Source organism: Mycteria americana, chromosome 9 (genome assembly GCF_035582795.1).
Source record: "Mycteria americana isolate JAX WOST 10 ecotype Jacksonville Zoo and Gardens chromosome 9, USCA_MyAme_1.0, whole genome shotgun sequence".
Taxonomy (NCBI): domain Eukaryota; kingdom Metazoa; phylum Chordata; class Aves; order Ciconiiformes; family Ciconiidae; genus Mycteria; species Mycteria americana.
Genome location: NC_134373.1, coordinates 17850745 through 17871836, shown reverse-complemented (window position 1 = coordinate 17871836; position 21092 = coordinate 17850745). Strand labels below are relative to the sequence as shown.

The 21092-nt window shown below is 38.0% G+C and overlaps 1 protein-coding gene across 1 annotated transcript in view; it reads right to left on the bottom strand.

Annotated features, from left to right (window-relative positions):
* LOC142414557 (titin-like) overlaps nucleotides 1–10016 on the bottom strand; it is a 243793-nt gene extending 233777 nt beyond the window's left edge. The window contains exons 1-6 of the mRNA XM_075511917.1: nucleotides 9826–10016; nucleotides 7536–7639; nucleotides 3018–3221; nucleotides 2021–2308; nucleotides 1161–1249; nucleotides 826–1070 (exon numbers count right to left, since the gene is read on the bottom strand). Coding sequence (XP_075368032.1) covers nucleotides 826–1070; nucleotides 1161–1249; nucleotides 2021–2308; nucleotides 3018–3221; nucleotides 7536–7626 — 917 coding nt within the window. The 5' untranslated portion in view covers nucleotides 7627–7639; nucleotides 9826–10016. The remainder of the gene's footprint in view (nucleotides 1–825; nucleotides 1071–1160; nucleotides 1250–2020; nucleotides 2309–3017; nucleotides 3222–7535; nucleotides 7640–9825) is intronic.
* Between the last annotated feature and the right edge of the window lie 11076 nt (nucleotides 10017–21092).

Here is a 21092-nt window from a genome sequence, read left to right as displayed (position 1 = left end):
TCATCTATGCAGGTGGTTAGTTATTGCTAGTTACTATCAATCCATTTCTTCCTGTCCTTGCAAGTTATTCTCAATGGGGCAAAATTCACCAGCATACCTAGCTCTGGCAATTTAAATGGGGCTCTTCTGAGCACTCAGCTTGGAGGCATTCCTTCCATGACGCTGGTGCTTCAGGGTGCTGAAACTGCAGGACTTCCAAAGCAATTTTCTCTTTACCTGCCTCTCAGCACAGAGCTCCTGGGGTCTCCCAGACCACGAGCCCTGCTCTTCAAATCACTCTCTCTCTCTCTCAAGACACTTTACACAGAAGAGCTAAACTTCATTTTTCCCTAACCACATTTACCTTGCCCACCACATTTACCTTGCCCACCTTCAAAATATTTTTTCCGCAGTCATTACCAGCACATACATAGAACATGTGTTCATGTTTTTTAACATAGCCTTCCGTTCTGTTTGCCACTCATCAGAGTGTCATTGCTCTTTTCTCTCTTCATCTAAAATAATCAAGGGCCAACTGCTCTACCGTTTTCTTCTCTTTCATCATGAACTTGGAGCTTTGAGTGCTATTTCAGCTCTATGTAGAGCAATCAAATGGGATTTATTCTCTAAACAATTTTCTTCCATAAGGATAGAAAGTTTACATGAGGCACACGCTTCTGTAGCAATGGTAAATATAACACATTATAACTCACAGTCAGAATAAATTCAGTCAGTATTAAGTCAGTGCATTCTTCCATTTTGTACTAGGCTCTCATTCTGCAGCATTACTGCTATATGTGAAAGTGACTCAAAAAGCAGTCTTGTTTGAAAGGATAGTAAGTTTACCTTACTGGTGAGGGTGTTGGTGCTCTGACATGTCTTACAGGTGATGGTGATTGTCTAACAGGTGATGGCGATTGCTGTCGTGCCATTTGTGCTTTTGCAGCAATTATTGGTGGGGTTGGTGATTTTGACGTAGGTCTAGGAGGCATTCGTGGAGGTGCTTTGTGTGGGAGCTGTTGGGCTGTCGCACCTTCTATGACCATTTCAACACTTGTAAGTGATCTGGCATCAAAGTGGGCTTCAATCTTCTACAATGAAATCAAGAAAACAAGTCTGAGATACTGTAGAAGTAATCACCCATATTTTAGCCTTACCTGCTTTGTTTTTGAAAAATATACCTTTTCAATTCTGGCTTGTCTTGTTTGTGAAATCTGAGCAGTCGAAACAATTGTCTTTGTCTTTTTAGCAGGAACGGCTTCTTCCTCACCTTTTGGAAGAGAAAGCATGGTCAGGAGAATTACATATGGCAACAAACAATAAGTAGTTGCAGAAATAAATGAAAGGTCAATTCCAATTATACACAAATGTATATAAACAACAGAGAAGGAATTAAGCAGCCATCTGTTTTTCCTGCAGTATCTATAGACAGATAATTGTGAAAACAGTTGAAATAATATTTCTGCATTACTATGTCATTAGAAAAAAACCCCAAACAAACCAAACCAAACCAAAACACATTTCTTGTAGATTCTTCAGAATCAGTCCTGGATATCAAATGAATACACAGTCTGGAAGCCTGACTGAGGTGAAATCCAAGCAGGACTGCTCTGGGTAGAATGATTCACTGCTACAATTCTCCTCTATCTAAGAACTGTCTTCATCCTACCAGGCTCATTTACAAGACCATGCACAGTTTTGCAGTCTAATACATCTATTCTATCAAAGCCAGCTTACAAATACAACTTTGAGAAATCTACAGAACAAAATGAGAACTGAAAGCATCCCACACTTTTTTCTGTGTACTGTATCCTCAGTTTAAAGAAGACCCATTCCGGAGAAAAGGTCCTTTTAGATTCTCAGACAAAAATCTTTGGCAAATTTCACCAAAGACATTGCTTTTTCACAGCAAGTTAATAACTCTTGAGAAAGAAGTTATAAATGAGCTTATTGATATAACTTTGACGAAGTGGTGCATATTGTACCATTACAACAATGAAAGCTCTCTTATTTTCATGGCTTGAAACTTCAACTCTGTTACCTTGAATTAGCAATTCAGCTGTTGAAGTAGCACGTCCCACATTATTTGTGGCATTTACTGAATAGGTACCGGAGTCTTCAGGATATGCTTCTGCAATTATTAAGCTGTAAAGGTCTCCTTCTTGTAAAATTTGAAAATCGGGGGAGCTTTGGATTTCTACTCCATCCCGATAGAACTTCACCACAGGTGTAGGGATTCCAGTCACTCTCACGTCAAGTCGAACTTGACTTCCCTGCCTTGCAGTCATGCTCTGTAGTCGTTGTGAGAAGTTTGGTGGTGCTGTTCCAGCTGCAGTTTTATTGAAGAAATAAATAGAAAAACAATAATGTCTGTTAAAAAGAACTGTAAGGGCTAGACATTTTCATTATTAGAAGTGCATCTCCTTCACATGCTACTGACAGACGTTACTACCTTCTCAAACATTCAAAACATTAAGAGTTGATTTGCCAAAATGCAAACACCCTTAACTTTTTCCATGTGTTTAAAATTTCTGATATTTCTGATTATGTCCACGATGGCAAATGTTTCTAGAATTAGAGATACATAGATTATAACCATAGGTAGTAAGCGCAGTCTCTTGGGTATGGCCCTTTATGTGAGTTACTCTGTTAACTGTCATTTATATCATTAAATATCATTAAGGGCTCCATCCTGCAGAACTTTATCCTTTCTTTTATGTGCAGTTTGAATGTAGCCAGTGTGACGGATAACATGAGCAGAAGTATACAGGACTAAGCAAGACGTTTGTAATTGTGATTAAGAGTTTACAAGATCAAGGTTAAACTTTATACAGTTAAGGTGTAAAGGATGCTGTTAGAAATTACTGGTGAGAATATATGCTGAATTCTAGATTGCTTTAGGAAAAGGCATTTGGTTTATTTCTTTGCTAATCATGCACTTCAAATCCAAAATTTTTCATTATCTGTGACACTTCTCCTATCACTCTCTTTCCCACAGTGCTAGCAGAGAGAGGTGCCTTTCTTTAGCTGCTTGGTACCTGTGACAAGTAGCTCAGCAGTACTAGTTGCTTGCCCAGATCCATTGGTGGCTTGTACGGTGTATCTTCCACTGTTCGCTTCTGTCACGGCGGGGATCACCAGTTTAGCGCGGCCATCACTAAACGAGATCTGCACACCGGGCAGAGTTGCAGCAGAGAGAACCTGGCCATCCCGATACCAGCTCACCTCAGGAACTGGGAAACCTAAAGAAAAAAGAAGACAAAAGGAGACTAGGATGCTATGAAATGCCAGATATCCAAAATTACCATAATACTCCCTCACGTATACACAGTTATAGTGGAGTGTAATGGCATAGGCACAGATCTATGTTTATATGTCCAGTGACACAGTCGTAAAGGAATTTCTTTTTCGAGAGGTCTTTAAAATACACAGAGCAATAGGACAACTGCAAAGGCTACTGCATTTAGGAAATCACTTGGATAACGAGTGGACTGTAGTGTTGCAATCCTGTTGAGGAATAAAAGTTCATCAAAATTATGAGGGGGGTTAATTGAGGCACGTGAAGTATTTCTTTTATGTATTTGCTAGTATCTAAGTGGTGTTGCTAACAGAATTATCCGGTCCAATAGTTTGGAGGCAAAGTAAAAATCAGAACTTCCAACCAAGTTAAGTAGTTGTGCTAACGCTGAATGATTTTAGAAAATGGAGTGACAGAAAAAGTGACTGTTGTAGACATTACCACCAAGTGCTATTAATTTTTTGGTCTTTTGTTTCTTTTTTCCCCAAGTGAATTCTGTTTGAGTTTGGGAAGCAGTCAGCTGGAATCAGCTGACCTTTTGTTTTTCAAATATATTATTCTGTTGTTGTCAGGGTCATGAGCAAGACTCTTCTGGTCAGAAGAGTTTAATCTCTATCTACAGCTGGTTCTTAGCTTTAAATGGTGATTTTAGATTCCTAATGGAAATTCTCTTCCCAGTGTTGTACTCAGCCAACTTTATTGAGCAACTGAAATCCATTTGACGAACAGGTACAATTTTTATATGAGCCTCATAAGGAGAACAGCTAATTTAAGGAGGCAGTTTGAGCCCAAAGTCTTTTTTGTAGTCCTAGAACATCATTTCTGCAAAATGAAAATCCCTGCAAATTTACTTCATGTACTTCTCCACTCAAGACGAATCACCAATTGCACTGCACAAGGGCTCAGGAGTGAGATCTGAGACTGCACTTACTACAGCTGCTTCGATTTCCCCAGATCCACTCTCTGTGGTTTGGAAAATCCCAGGACCACAGAATTCTGCTTCCCTTCTAGAGTATCCCTCCTATAAACTCATTTAATTATTTGGGGTTTTAATGTGCCAGGAATACGACTGTGTGAGAGAAGCTGAGATATGTAGATTGAAACTTTTACTGGTTGACTGCAGTCACACCAGACTTGGTTAGGAAAGTTTTAAATTTTACTCATAGTTGAAAAACTGATTTTTAGATATATGTAAAATAGAAACACACACACACACAGAAAGAGATTGTGGCCAGTTTTAGAGAGGATTAGAAATAAAAGAGTAAAACTACATTTAAGCTTTGTTAATTTCACAGATGGAAGTTAGCAACAGCCCTGATGAGGCTGGTATAATTCAGTTTTGTACTGCTGGTATAGGACGACGTGGGCATTATCACCATAAACATAGAGTATCCAGCAGATCCCACTGATTTCATCCAGAGCTATGTGTCTTCAACATTTGCGCAAATGAGTTTTAAAATGTTTTAAGCTAGACAACCAAAAATCATGTTGTCCATAGTGAATTTCTTGAAACGTTGCCAAAATGTTTTCTTTTCTTGGTGCAGCATCATATGATGATTAGCAAACGTGGGTGTTTGTGTGGTAGGTTGAACAAGGCCCACATTTTTAAAAATTGAGTCTATTTTGATGTCTCAAACTGGCATGTTCAAGGGGTCCAAAGTTAGAAGCCATTTTGAAAAACTGAGCCCAAATTCATATTAAAAGAAACTCAACTTCACAAGTTTACTAGCACTCTGCTAGTCCCATGCCACAAAGTTGGGGACTAAAACGTAAGATCTACCTCAGACTACAGATATTTTTACCTGGGCTGTATGGAGTAGGGACTTACTTTTATACATGCCAAATTACACTATGATTTGAATATTAATTATTAGGACATTCTTTTTCATTTTAAAACTGTTCTTGAGGTTTTTTGAGCTTTATTGCCAAAAATAAGAAAATGAACCCAAAGTGCCTCAACTTCACTGCTTAAGTAATTGAATTCCATGAGTAATTGAATTCAATGTCCTGACAATGATGTAAGTGACAGGAACTGCCAGCCTGTGTACAGTCTATGTGCTGCTTTCAACAATATGCAGAGTGTAAAGGCTGGCTTGCATCAGGTAATACTTGAAAATATTCGTTCAAAGAAAGTTAAGCGGAGTACAGGTTAGTTCTTTATGAACAAATGTGATACTTGATCAGTACTGTGGAGACACGAGGATGGGCACGGTTGTAATGCCAGCAGCACTGCAGACTTTCTTGACAGTGACGTGCTGCCGCCTGTCCCCTCAGCCACTGCTCACCCAGTAGTGCTCCCCGTGACGATGGGCTAGCTGCTCTGGCACTTACTGCTTCTAATCACGGGGTTTGTGTGTTCTGCGCTTTCTGAGCGCAGAGGGAGGTACTGGGTATTTTTGTCTGATATCAAACCTTTGTAATGTGGCACTTAATTCACAGTCCGATACAACAGTACAATTCATTTGTTCTAGTTTAGAGACTGCAAAACTGCATCTCAGGTGGTTGCTAAGCTCTTCTTGGTACTCTTAGACTAACTGCTCTCTTCACGTTCAAATTGTAGCTCTGTATTAATACTTGGCTTGTATATAAAAGGGCAGTGTTATCAGAGATAGAAAGTCTGAATTTCAAATTCACAATAATTCATGACGGATAGGAAGGGCAGACAATGTAGCAGAATAAAGCTGTGTAGTCCGTTATTTACGCAATTAGTTCAATAAAACTTTCATATTTTTTATGCATTAGAAAAACTAAATGCCAAGCCACTGTCAGATCTGTCAGTCTTGGTGGGTGCTTTTGGGGCATGAAAGATATTCCAGTATCCCACAATATGAATAAAAGCTAACAGGAGATTGCCTCACATGGTATTTGGGACTAAAGTACAAATATGGTATATGCTATTAGAAAAACTGCTGTATCTCCTCTTAGTAAGAAATCAAGTTCCCCTCCCAAGTACTCCATGATATCACTCAAATGAAAATAGCCAAAATCACACATTGAGCCATAATATTAGCATCCTATCTTGTTCTGATGATATATTTATATATTCATAATAAGTATTGTAATCATCAGTGTAAAGAAACTTTTTACAGAAAATTTACAGTGTATAGAAAACAAGAGAAGGTCAGGGCAAATAACTGAAGAGCAAAGGGCCAAATAACAGAATAAAGCATGAAAAATTATCATGGATGTAGACTACAGGACGTGTTCAAACACCTTGTGTGAACCTTGTATGAGCCAGTGTTATCCAAAGGGACCAAGAGATGAACCACAGTGGAACACAGATGTCAGAGATCTTTATAGTTGGACAGATCATGTGTTTGCACCTGTCACAGAGCATCTGGGTAGTGTTTTATGGTATGTGGATCATCACATTGCTAATGCCTGTAAGACAATATAATTCCATCAGCAGGAACACGTGTCATTTCTCCTTAGTCACTGCCGAGGTCAGAGGCACTCTTCGAACAGGGTGTTGGTTATCTGCCAAAGTTATCTCGGGGAGTTGCATGGGGTTTTGCACAAGATAGGGTATTTTAATGGTGTGCAGACTGGTAAAATGAAGTATCCTTTAAAATTATGTGGCATCTTTAAATTGCATCAACAAATTATATTAATCCAGCCTTGTACTACCATCATGATGACCATACACATCTACTATCTAGCAAACTAGGGTTTTCTACCCTCTTCAGTGACCATGTGGACCTAGATTTTGTGCTTTTAAACCCCCTGCCAGAACTCTGGAATTAAGTAAACTCAAGGGCACAGAAGGTAGAAATACAGCTTACCCAGAGTAAGGCTTAGCACTGGGTCAATGAAGAACTAGCATATGCCTTGCTTTTTGCACTTTGCATCCTCATTCTGTCTGATCATAATCCAAACAAGATTACTCTCTCTGCACCCATATGAAGTTCCCTTATTAACACAGTATGTATTTTTATGTATATACTTTCAATGCTATTTCCCCCCAGTTTTGATGATTCTAACATACATGAGAATTAGACACGAGTCTCATTGGCAGGATGATTGGCTATTGCCTGAAGCCTTGTAACTTTATGCAGTGTGTTTGTGGATATCTGACAGCACCTAACAGTGCTGACCAGTACTGTATGATGTGGATACATATTCACATTTCAGCACTGATCTTTACCCATTCAGATCAGATTATGATCTACGACAAGTGTTGTTGTTTGACTTAGCATAAACGTTACCAAAAATAGCAATAAAAAATAATCAGTCTTGCAAGAATGAATCAAAACCTTACCACTAATATGAGCCTCAAAGGTTGCGGCACTACCCTCCAGTGCCACAACACTTTGTAATGGCTGCGTAAATGTTGGTGCTTTTGTCGTCATCTTTACAGGCACTCTGAAAGCAACAAAAACATAATTAGATATCAATGGTGAAATTGTTATTATATGCACATCCTTCTTGCTAGATTTTAGGAATATTTGTAATTATTTTCATAACAATTTACTCTTCTGAGTTTTAAATCACATTGACCTGGTGAAATGTGAAGACTATAGGTTTGACAAAGTTGTATAGCAAATTACTCTTAGGGCACACTTGGCTGAGTTGGATGTGAAACTTATATTTAGTGAAGCTGTGATTTGGCATTACAAGTATGCAGCAGGAGACAAAGTTCTGCTTGACTCATTGCATGACCTTGTGCAGGTCATCTGGCTTCTATTTGTCCATTAATCTCTTTCACCTAGAGATAAAATAATCTCCATGTAAAAATTTGTTGGAATGGTTTGAAAATGTTTTGTTAATGCAAAGCATTTGCATTCTCCAATGGGAAGACAACTAGGTCACTAAGTAGCAACTGAAAAAAATGTGAAGGTCTACAATCTATTTGGCTTTTAATAATTAAAAAAATGCCAGGAGGATGTCTTTTATAAGCAGTCTGTAAGTAGTGAATAATTTCATTTTACTCAGAAGCATATTGACATTAAAGATGCAGATAAAATTCTACTCTTTCTTAGAGAGTATCTCAGTGGAATTTTGAATATGGGAAGACAGCCACCTTCGAAATGTGAGCTAGGATATAAGGTAGCCGCTGACACTAATGGTTTGAACAACTGCAGATCCATGTGAAATCTGAAAGAAAAATAGTTTCCTTTCTCTTCCTATGCCACAAGATCCTACTTTGAAATAGCACACTGCCACTAGAAAAGCTTCTGTATCAGGAGTACTTTATATTTGCATGAACATATTTATTTACTGATACTGAATTTTGCACGTTTTTAAAATGTAGCTAGTATCTTCTTAATAATATCGTACACCTATTAAAGTTACAATTTTTCTCATTAAAAAATTCCCCTGGGAGCATATCATGTCTTACTAAACAAGGGTTAAGCCTTTTCAAGGCAATCTCACTCACACATTTACTGTTGTTTAGTTTGGCTTTTGTGCCTGATTTTGTGGCAGTCCCAGGCTTAACTTAATGGGAAAGTGAAGTTTCTTTCACTATGAGCCAAATTTGTACTGCCTTCCAAAGGGGTGAAAATTCTTCATGACAGGAGTTCCTTCACTGAAATCAGTGCCTGATGCCTACATACAATAAGTGCATAAGGGCAGAACTGGATATTGTATTGGGATTTTGAGCTGCTTTTGATTGCCTTTACTGGTTATCTGGATACTTGTTCCAGCTTGACAGAGGAACAGCCTTTTATCAAAGCTTTTCAGCTTTGAGGGCAGGAGGAAATGAGTTCAAATTAGAAAGAAATGACCAACATTTCATCCTAACACACTAGTTTTCTGAAAGGAAGATGAAGACAAATGTCTGTCACATGTAATTCACTAAAATCTACTTCAGTTATAACTATGTTTTGAAGCTCAGCTAAAATACATGGAAATAATCTTACAATATAATTAAACATTATGAAAGCGCATATATATATATATATATGTAATCGCCTGACTCCAGAATAGATGGGAAATCATTTAATTAAGTAGAATTGTCATTGAGTTCACACAAAGTTTATATATTTCATTGTCTAGGCCAATTTCGGTGATGAAGATCTGATCTTATAAGGCTTTTTGTATAATTAGAATTGAAAGTATGCATCTGAAATGTCATGTTCCAGAAATAACCTTCCCAGCTATGAATGACAGCAGACAAGTGTTCCAGAGCTGCCATGTAATTGATACCTTAGCAGTTGATTCCCTTAAAAAGTCATCGGTGCTTAGCTGATACCATATGCATTTTATCAGAGCTATTCTTGGAGCTTCTCAGTTTATCTCTCAGTAGCATAACCTTGAACACTCCCAAGAGAAAGGAGTTTTTAAGTTAAGCAGATGTTTCCATGCACTTTTCAAATCTTAATTTATATAGTCTTTACCAATAAATATACTGGAAAAACTTTTTGCTGAGTGTTATCAAAATTTACTCCCAGAAATTTAAGACATAATCTTGCCAGAGAAATTAAGTGCTCCATGTCTATACTCTGAAACCTATACCCCCCGTGAGCAAATTTATAAATAAGAGATCATATCAGGATTATTAATGACTGATAAAATACTCATTACACTCGCAGAAACATGCTACTAACCTGATCTCTCAAAGTGCCTGTAAGAGTGGGCTAAGCCCAACGAAATCTTCTTGAACGACGTCCTTATCCAGAGTAAGATTTTTTTAGACAATCCCACCATGAGAATTGTAGAGCCTCTAATCATAAAAACAAAACTACACAGTCTTGACAGTGTAGTTTTGTTTTTTTGCAATCCCTACACCCGAGGCGAGGCGGGGAATGCACGACTGCTCAGAAGTGCTAACATAGTTGTTTTGCTTTATATACCCCAGCTCTGCTGACAGGTCTGCCTCATCATGTCAGTGCCGGTTCTGATTGGTTTCCTAAAAGAAAGTATCTTGTGAGAGGGGATCCACTCCGCGTAACCATACACCACCTGTCGGTTTGATTGACAACGCTAATTTTGGAGGCACAAAAGGGACTCACTGAGGAAACATCATCTGCTCCAAAGATTTTGATTTATAATTCAGTCTCGTTTATAATGTGCAGTTTACAAGCCGTTGCAAATTTCCTAAGTCATAAGCACAAGACGAAGAAAGTAATAAAGAAGTGTTTTAGCAGAGGATACGGACAAGTCAGAAGTAGTCATATCAGTGAGATTCAGCCTTACTTTCTTTCATTATAAAACATGCAAGAAGCACCAAATGCATCTGTCAATCACCAGACTAAATAAGTAAGCTGAGCTCAGACATGTGGCTGCACACTATTAGAATACACAGTTTAAATTATTTTTTTCCATAACTTTGAATTCTAAAATTGTATTTGGTAACATATAGATTTGGCACTCTGAGGTTTTTTTGTTTCATTCACAGTTTTTCTGTTGGATGTTCCAAGCAGTTAAACTTAACAAACAATAGCATACAAAGTGCAGAAATATAAATTCTGTGAAAGTAAATTAACACAGACAACTACTGTAATTTCTAAAGAAAACAGATTTTAAGTCTAAAGGCTTTTTTCTAGATCTGTGGAGGCCTTGTGCAGACCACAGAGTTAATAATCCATGGAATAGCATATTAGTTTGTGAACTTCCACTAGCCCAGCTTCATCAGTCCATGCAGCCAATTGTACCATTAGATTGATCGCCTCCGAAACAGAGGTCAGAGTTAGAAGACTATTCTCGTCTATAGCTGGAACGGGAGGTGTTTTGCCACAACAGATCTGCCTGTTTCCATTGTTGCCTTCTTATTCAAAAGTCCTTTTCCTTCCCTGTGAAGTGGAATATATATTAACGCACAACTAGCAAGCTCTTTAAGCACATAACCTGGCTCATGAGACTACTTATGTGCTTAAAGTCAAGTATGTGCTTAACTGTTTGGTAAATGGAGGACTTCAGTCTGCTGTTACCAAGTTCTACATTGAAAAGGATCTCTCAGAGGATAGCTAGAGAAGTAAACACAGGATGGAGTTTTGTACTATCAGCTGCACTTGTGTTTGAACACAACCTGAAGGAAACCTCCAGCAGGAGCTCCAGAAAATGCCAAGGAGAGAGAATACCACCGCTACGATTCCTGCAAGGGGGTATTATACTACAGTTTGCAGATCTGAAAGAAAAAAGAAAGGACATATTGCTGTGATCTCATCAAATAACCTCAGAACTTTGATCTGACCTTTAATTTATCTCCTGTAAGGTGTCAACTTTATGGCTACTCTTGGCATGCAGCAGTAACAGCAGCAACAGAAACTGGAGGAATAGTTTCTACACTGGTACTATCTGGACTCTCACAGAGGTTGAAAGTCAGAGTACTATGGCTCATTTTTAACTTTTTGTTGCAAATAGATGTCAGAGAGCCTAATCTCCCTGTGTAAGACTTAGTATGATAACAAACGCAACTCTACGCATTAGTGGGGAGGACAAGTTAGCTTCTACTAAAAGACACAAAATGTCCAAAAAATCTGTGTAAAGGGTATCTAATTTCTGATTCTACATAGTGACTTGCTAAATTAGCAGATAGCCATTTTTCTCTATAGTTGAACACTTAAATATTCAGTGAAAAATCAAAGTTGGAGAAAGAATACAGGCTAGTGTCTGCAAACTTAATAAACGCAGCCAGCTTAATGACGACATCTAAGTCAAACAGACAATGCAAAAGTCTATGAACATATGACAATTTCTAAATGACAGACATGTGCAAACTGTTACTTTTGAAGTTATGAGATGGCCAGAAGTTCAAATTTTTGTGTTTCAATCAAGTCAACAATTGATGACAATAATAGAAAGTTACAAGGAAAAAATTTTGCTGCATTCAAATACATAAACCAAATATATTGTATTTTTAAAATAAGTTCCTTTCTGGTTCCTAAGGCACTAAGCAATTTTTGAAACTACTTTAGCTATTTCACACATCAACAGCTTACTGGGAACTGTGACTAGATTTGAATGGGTATGGAATAGTTATCAGGGGCCATATTCACTAACTTCATGTTGGTAGTTGTCACTCATATCATCTCCTTGGAAATATCTAAGGAAAAGATTCACAGACATCACTTTTCCCAAGTTTTCCTTGTATATTTTTTCTTCATATATTATCCCCACACATTTACATATGCAGAACGAGGAAGGAATTAAAAACATTACTTATTCAGCACCTCACCTTACAAAGTCGGGCCCTACTAACAAAACCTGAGACCCTAAGTAAAGAATATATTTACTAACTGTTCTACTTCCTTCCACAAAACACTAATTAAAATCATAATACTGGGAGTAAATTTTAACTAACATCAAGATAGTCCTTAGAATTTAATAGATATATACATCCTGTCAAATTTCACAGACCTTTTAACAAATTCATGGGTATCTATGATTTATAAAATGAAAAGAAACAAACACACTTACCATGTTTCATAGCAGATCCATTCCCTGGGAACACTTGGAGCAATAGCTGTGTTCCTCATTGGCAAAAGAAGGTTGCTGGTTTTTTTATCTGTTTATAAACACCACTTTCTATTATTTTGTAAGAAAACCATAGGTAGGAACAGATATACAGATTTCTGTTTTGCCTTATGTATTATTTAGAAATATATTAACTTTTTTTTTTTTAAGTAAAGTTGTTTTTTGTCAATCAAGGGGAAAAAAAAGCCCACCTCAAATATTAAAGTTCAAGTTGTTCTTACAGGCTGACAATCAAAAGGAAAAGCAAGAAGAACCCAATGCCTTAGCTTTACTGAGGACTCAAGATCAGCAGGCACTGAATTCTACACTTCCATTTTTACAGAATGGATTTTTAAATAGGAAATCCTATATGGCATACTTATGGATTCCAGCTGATAAAAGAACATACATTTTAGGATTGTTTTCATTTTTGGGGGATGTCCGATACGTACTTTGTCAGTCCTTTGAATGTGACTGCAGTTAGAAACACAATATTTTCTGTGAAATCTTTAAATCTAAACATGTGCAAAGGGCTTAGTCAGCAGAAAGGTAATTGTATGGGATCCACAAGATGTTTGATATTTGTCTCCATTCCAGTTTGGAAAAAATGGAACGTTAGAGATACAGGGTAAATAAGCAGAGCAAGAACCTCAGTCCTCAGCTACTATATTTATGTGCACAGATACACAGCCTTGTGACTATTCTGTGGGCAGGATGCCATTGACTTTTCCATAACGTCAAGCAAGTGATTTATGTGATCAGGTGAAGACATGTACATGATATTTTTTTCAGCTCATTTCCTCTCTATGCCTGTACTTTAATTTGGAAATAAATTTAAGTTTCTAGTAGTCAGCCTTCATCTTGTTGGAGACAAATGTTTAATGTTTTGGTATTATGATTGAAGGAATTCTCAAAACTGTTATTTCAGGCCAGATTTTGCACAGATGACATCTACCCGGATGAAGAACAAAGATGCTGCACTACTTAAACTCCTATCTGCTCTCTGTGAGAAGTGTGAGTGCATTGCTGTGCTATACAAACCCAGTGTAGGCCTAATCAATGTTTATATAAAAAATGACAAAATGTTGCACAATAGGCAGTTGCACAATACACACGTACCTGTCGTATTGGCTCAAGCCATAAGCAGTGCACTGAAGCAGAAGTCTGAGTAGCATGAATCATTTGCTAGGTAGGACTTTTTGAAGATCTGAATCAGAAGGACCAAGCTGAAGAACAGTTATTCCCATGCCTAACTAGATGTTCTGTTGCTTATTGTCTCATCCAAATGGCACATGATGACTATTCCAGTCAAACAGCCATCCAAAATAAGATGTTTTCTGAACTACTTTTTTCAATGCTGCAAATGGACGGCACTACGGAAGTCCTCCTCTTTCTCTGCAAGGAGCTTTGCAGTGAAGTGAAAAAGACACCTAGACTCTGAATTCAAGAGATGGAGACAAAAATTTCATCATGCTAATGACTGCCTTACAATCCAAAAGATTCAATTTCAGTTCAGGTTTTCTTTATACTCTGAATGAATGCTGCGGGTCTTGAGGAATTCTATCATTGGGAAGTCCTTGGCTAAACTAAGGACGTACTTTGAAACTACTGTGGGTATCACTTCATAGTCCACTCCTTTGGACTGTAATGACACACATCAACTGGAAATGGAGTGCTTTATCACAGTAATCCAGTCCTGAAAACAGAAGCAAAATAGTGGAAGACTTCTCCATCATGCTGCCTTAAAGACACTCTCTCTTCCCTGAAGACATTCTTGGTACTAAGCATGCATTAGACAAGGTTTGCTATTATTAGTAACCACTCCTTTTGATGCCCAGCCTCCTCAAAATGTCTCAAAGCTGTTAGAAATAAGGTAACAAACACTGTATTTAATAAACTGGAGAATTCTGTAGTTATAAACTCGTTTTAAGTCCTCATTCGTTTGTGTCCGAATTCTCTATATGTTGTAGTAGTCACTTTAGCATTAGTATCAAGGCTTGCTGAAGTCTTAGGCCACAAGAACTTCCACCTAGATCCACCGACCATGCACTGAACTTTTACTTGGCTACATGAAGGAAGGTCCCCGAAACCGGTGCAAACCAGAAAGATAAGGAGGCTTCAACCTTAGCAGAAGCTGTGATCTTAGAGATAAGAGAAGAATCGGCCCACCTAGAGACAATGAAAGGGCCCAATGAAGAACGGGAAGACCCCAGACCCAAATACTACTATTGGTCTGAACCGCCTCCTGAGGGGAGGGGAATTTAGATTGTAAGGGTATAATTACCTAGGGATTTCTTTGTTCTGGGTCCCTCTCCGGAGGCACCCAGCTCGAGCTGTTTTCACCGCTGTACCAATAAATTCATCTGGCGTACGTCGTACTGGAGACTCTGCTTCAGGAAACCTAGGGTCAAGCCAGAGGGGAGAGGAAGCACCAGAAAGTGAGTGTGTGTGTGAGTGAGGAGTGGAAAAGGGACACCCGTCAGCTCAGCAGAGCTGCCCGCTGCGAAGGGACTCTGGTCCGAGCAGTTAAAGTCTCGGGTGGTGTGTGTGCGACTCCCTGAGTGGTGTGTGAGTGCTCGGGCAGCGGCTTCTCCTTTAACATATATAAGTTAGTGGGAAGAACTATTGATGGAATTAATGGCATTGATGGAATGTGAAGAAGAATAAAACAGTGGGTACTGATGAATCACCAAGGAGATCTGTAATTTTAAAGGCTAATGTCTCTTTTTTCCATCATCATCTTCTGTTAGATTTGCCCAACAAACTACAACAAAATCACAGGAAATTAGAAATCACTAATAAATACTGTGCACAGGTGAATTTTATTAATGATTTATTTATAAAGAAACCAAATACTAATTGTAACCTAGATAAAAAAAATCAAATAGGACTCAAAGATTCATCTTCTTGCCCATGGCCAATATCTACTAACGGACACAGCAAACAATATGAACACCATCATGAATCAGGCATCTTGCAGTTCAGTCCATCTTCTGATCCTCTGCAGCAGGCAGGAGAAGAACAGGATCATGTTCCAAACTGAAGCTAATCTTTTGTGGCCTCTCAAGTTCAAGATACACTCCTTGAAGTCAGAGTTTCTCTTTAAACCTGTTTAGAAAAGGTCAGTTAATATTGCCTATATTTTTAATGGTGGCAGCTGCAGCATTCCCCTTCATAAGCAACACTGTGGTGGTTGGCATAGACTGTTCTCTGTGGTCTTGAGACAATACGAGATTAGAGATCAAATATAGAGTGATTCCAGACAGAACATAAAATATCCTAAAACTCATCTTACTGACAATAACAAATAACCATAGGGCATTTTAGTGATAAAGAACAGAAAAGATGAGAAAAATGAGGAGAAATTTGACCTTTCTTTATGATCTACACGTTTTAATCATACTGAATTCTCTACATGCCCTAAGTAAAATTAACATGATCTTGCATTTGATTTTTTTGCTTTGGAATATCTGCCATCTCACAGCAATACAGAAAAAAACTGAACAAAATATATGGGATCTATGCTTGATCAGCTGGACATGAGGGAAAGTGTGCAGGCAGCTTATGATGAAATAAGAACAGCTTTTGAATCAACATATGCAATAATTTTCCTTTCCTTTTACATATTGCCCTACATCTATACAGACAAACCTCATGAATTTAAAGACAAAAGAACACTGCTCTTTCTTTTTTCTATGGCTTTTTGCCATAGAATTCACTATATATGAAAAGTTCAGAAAGTATTCAGACACTTTTAGGCAACAAATGCATTTTTATGTCACTCGTGTAAATTTAACATTTTGAGCAGACTGTGAAAGACTAGCCTGACAGCAATCCCACAAATTCTCAACCACTTTCCCAGGCCACATTAACCATCACTTCTTTAAAGCCATGAGACTCCTGGAGCCTCTTTTCCATCACATTGCTCCACATACCTTCTAGAAAGAAAGCTATTTTACTGTATCATCATGAAACCGGCTTTTCACTGTAAAACAGCCTTACCAATTTCTGAGTTGTGTAATAAACATTATCAATAGAATTGTTCAGGTATTTTCTGTTGAAAACCTCTGACAGCAAGTATTATTTTCATGTGCACAATCTCTTCCTAACCCCCACCTACATCCCTACGTTACCTCACCTTATCTGATGTTTCCAGTGAAACAGTGAACTAATAGTAAACCAGATTAGTAATGGTCACAGGATAACACTGTGATATCCTGTATCATTACATAGTAATGGTCACAGGATATATCTCATCCCTGAATACATTATTCAGAAGACAGGCAGTTCTAGCATCAAAAACTACAGTAGGCTATCAGAGCCTAAATTCAGGAGGCAAGATTTAACCTTGTGCAAGAAGTCACCAAAAAGAACTATTGACTTCATGTGTCTCATTTAATCTTCTGAAATTGCACAGTGGGAAGTTTTGTCATCTTTAATCAATTAATGAACAATGACTGTTCCTGTGCTATTAGGACTGCTACTTATTCTTCTAAATAAGCTGCTTACCTACTAGAAAACTTTGTTTACATATTCTGTTATTGAAACTTATGTTCATGTAGTTGTATCGATTTGAACTTCTGGAAAACTTTGTATCTTTGAGCTGTTCAGTCTTACATTAATACCTAGATTAAGATACCTAGACTTTAAAAAATTATTTCACTAAACTAAATACCTTATTGCATAAACTCTATTTTCTATTGTATTACAAGGTCTTTCATCTAACAGAATTGCATATCTTCTGATGAAAAATTAAGTGTAAAAGGCAGTCACACATTATGCACTTCATTTACATTATGCAAAAATTCACAGGATTGGGAAGAGTGTTTGATGTGTGCTTTGTAAATTAAGGCCCTTACAGCTACTGGAGTATTACAAGATGTAGCACAGAGTAAGCTGCAAGTTACCTTACTGGGAGATGTTTAGCCACTGGCCTTTGATCTTGCACACAATGTGTGTCGTGGGCTTGTACTAGCTCAGCTGTGGTGACTTTCACTTCTTCTGAAAAGTATCCATCTTCCCATTCTGATTTAGCCTGAGTTACAGCGGAAATTTCTGGGGTTTTATTTTTCTCTGAAACAAAACATGTACATTAGTAAGTGGAAATAAGGTGCTCATTTAATACGGCAACAACAACGTGCCTAGAAGCATGCAGCTGGCAGGATGAATCACCTATTACTGTTACGAAAGCAGAACAGTGTGCCTTTCCAATTTCATTGCTGGCAACACAGATATATTTCCCAGTATCAGCAAGGACTACATTTCTTTTTAAAAGGTAATAGGTATCTCCTAATTTCTCAATCTGTAAAACAATAGAATGCACATAGGAGATTATTAGTAGCATAAAGCAAAAACTATTATCTTTCTCCCAAGAAATATTTCAAGAACATCAGAACATACACTGATGTCTCCAGATACCACTTGGATATCATCCTTCCTCCAGCAGACATGTGGTTTGGGCTTTCCATGTATAGTGCAATGCAGGATTAAATCTTCTCCTTCTTGTAGAGTTGTATGTCCAAATTTTTGTATGAAGTTTGGCTGTTTTCCTTGTACTGAAAAAAAATTATTCACTGTATTTTAAAAGGCACAACTAAAGCAACTGAAGAAAACATCTGTTCTCGTAATTATAAAGTTCACCACATTGCGTGACAAAGAGAGCCTTTATTGATGCCTGAAACTCAGGATAACTTGTTTGCAAGACAGTTAGTAGGCAGACATCATTTATCTATATAATATAAAGTTTGTTGAAACACATGCATATTAAGCACCCAAGAATTTCATGCATCAGCATAGTGATATTAGTTCCATGGTAATGATAAAGAATCATGTTCTTTGTGTAGGTAGTAGGCAAGTCTATGTGGATTATTGTGTTTCAGTCAAGGTGGAAGAGTAAATATTCCACACAAATTTAAAGTGACAAAGAGAGCAAACTTTTGCTTTTAGTGCATTGTTCTACATCATGCTGGGTGTTGGTCTCTTCTCCCAAGTAACTAGTGATAGGATGAGAGGAAATGGCCTCAAGTTGCATCAGGAGAGGTTTAGACTGGATATTAGGAAAAATTTCTTTACTGAAAAGGTGGTCAAGCATTGGAATAGGCTGCCCAGAGAGGTGGTGGAGTCACCATCCCTGGAGGAGTTCAAAAAACCTGTAGATGTGGCACTTCAGGACATGGTTTAGTAGGCATGGAGGTGGTGGGTTGACGGTTGGACTAGATGATCCTAGAGGTCTTTTCCAACTTTAATGATTCTATGATTCTATGCTCTTTCTTCACTTTTTTCCCTATTCTTCTAGTCAAAAAAATGTTATTGAAAAAATAGAAAAAGATTGATCTATATTTGCAATAATGATGAAGGCCAGAATGTAGCCTCTGTACCACTTTGATCAAGATCATTATTTTGGCCATCATTAATACTGGAACCATGTACTACCAGATCATCCAGTACAAATCTGATTCAAATCAAGGATGGGTAAATAATTGCATTTTATTGCAATAACCAGAGCACATGAGATCGAGTCTGTGCTGGCTTCATGGCAACTGTGGGAGGACAGATGACACTTGAGCCAGTACAAGGCCTGGCTAATACAAATTAACCCATCAAAATCGCTTGAAGAAATTTCAGTCATCAGTGTCAGTTTGTACTGAACCAAAGCATTGCTTCATGTGACATGTAACTTAATGAGCTGTAAAGCTGGCTTTACTGGATCACTGTACTACTACCTGAGGTTCCACTTACATTCCACCTCCAGGGCCACAGTAAAAAAGAAGACTACCTCAGAACTCAGACTAAGATTCTTGACACAGGGAATCCAAAGCAGCAGATGTTAACACACAGAAGCACACACAAAGACATGTACTACAACAAAAATGAACGTTTTGCATTCCTGTCACATAAAGAATGTCTTCTTGTTCCTCTTTACTATAAATTGTACCATGTGTGCATAATCTTTAACAAAAGTAATCACTGGCCTTCTCAGAAACTGAAAGTTACTGAAATGTGTGATAAATAACAGAGCTTGAAACTGCTCTCAACTATGCCAGCATTACTCTATTGTTTTAGGATGAAAATTTTTTCTTTATGCTATTGTGAAACAAAAATCAGCGTATCTCACAAAGGTGCCCAGCAACCTCTAAACCCAAATATATTGAGCCCATGACTATTTTTGCCAAATGTGGGACTGTCAGCATGGTGAGGCAGGCATTTTCACCCACTGTATTAATAAATCCACTGCTTATGTGAGCTCTTACTTGCAATAAACTTTCAAGTTTAGCTGCTTTTACATTCTTCCCATGGAGTGTAGGACTGAGGCCACAATATAGAGCAGAAGTATATGAGTTTTACTCTCATAGTCTTGCTAACCTAAGGTCTATATTAGCCAGTCCCAGCAGCTCAGACAACTCAGTTCTTAGCTCTTGAAAGTTAGCATGCACAAGCTGCCACCACCATTGCATTGCATGCACCTGAAGCACAGAAATTTGGGATCTGCAGCTTCATTTCAAGTAAGAGAACCAATCTTATGCCCCTGCCTCCTCTTTGCAGGCAGCTGGCCATAAGTCACAAAGAGTGCATGATTAGCTTGTATTCCAGTGGAAAACGTTAAGTGGGCATCAGCCACTCCTTGTGATATTTTTGGCTGGATTCCATTACTTGTGCAGTTTGTATTACCTTGTGAAGTCAGGCTGCATCTCATACCAGGATGTTTTTTACCATTTAAAAAAAAAAAAATCACCTGAGTGGAATGGTGATAATTATCAGACCCCATCTTGATTTTGTATCAGTAAGTCGGCAGAACATAAAAACTAAAATGACCAGTTTCTAGAGGAAAGGGGAAAGTATGTGCAAAGAAAACCACGAAGTGACAGTTACTACAACTCTTTAAGGCACTGGCTAGAACTCAACAGGGAAACAAAGTCCAAACAAACAAAGCAAAAGAAGAGTTCATCCTCTGACAGCAACCTTCAAATAGACTGGATGGTTATATTTCACCAATGGTTTTCCCATGATATCATAATGAAATGTCAGAATAAGCTAAGACAACTTGTCAATTAAAAATTATTTCTTGGCTGGACATCCCATGAACCACAAAGGTTAGAAGGAACAGATCTTTTTTCCTGCATCGTGGAGGGAAAACATTTCAGGTAGTCAGTGGTACTGAAATCCCACTCTGATGGCTTCAGATAAGAAGTCTGTCAAATATTAAATTACATAAATTATTTGTAGGAATGAGTAGAGTTCTGCTGCAAACTGGGGAACCAGCAAGGAAACTCAGCAGTCTGGAGCAATGCAAAAACTACAGGTGGAGACATCACCTGCATCTGGCTTTATCACACAGCTTTCACCCCTGCTGAGCCTCTCTCACACACATGTAGTACCAGCTCAAGCCAAATTGTTTTCAGCAGCCATTTTTTATTACTTT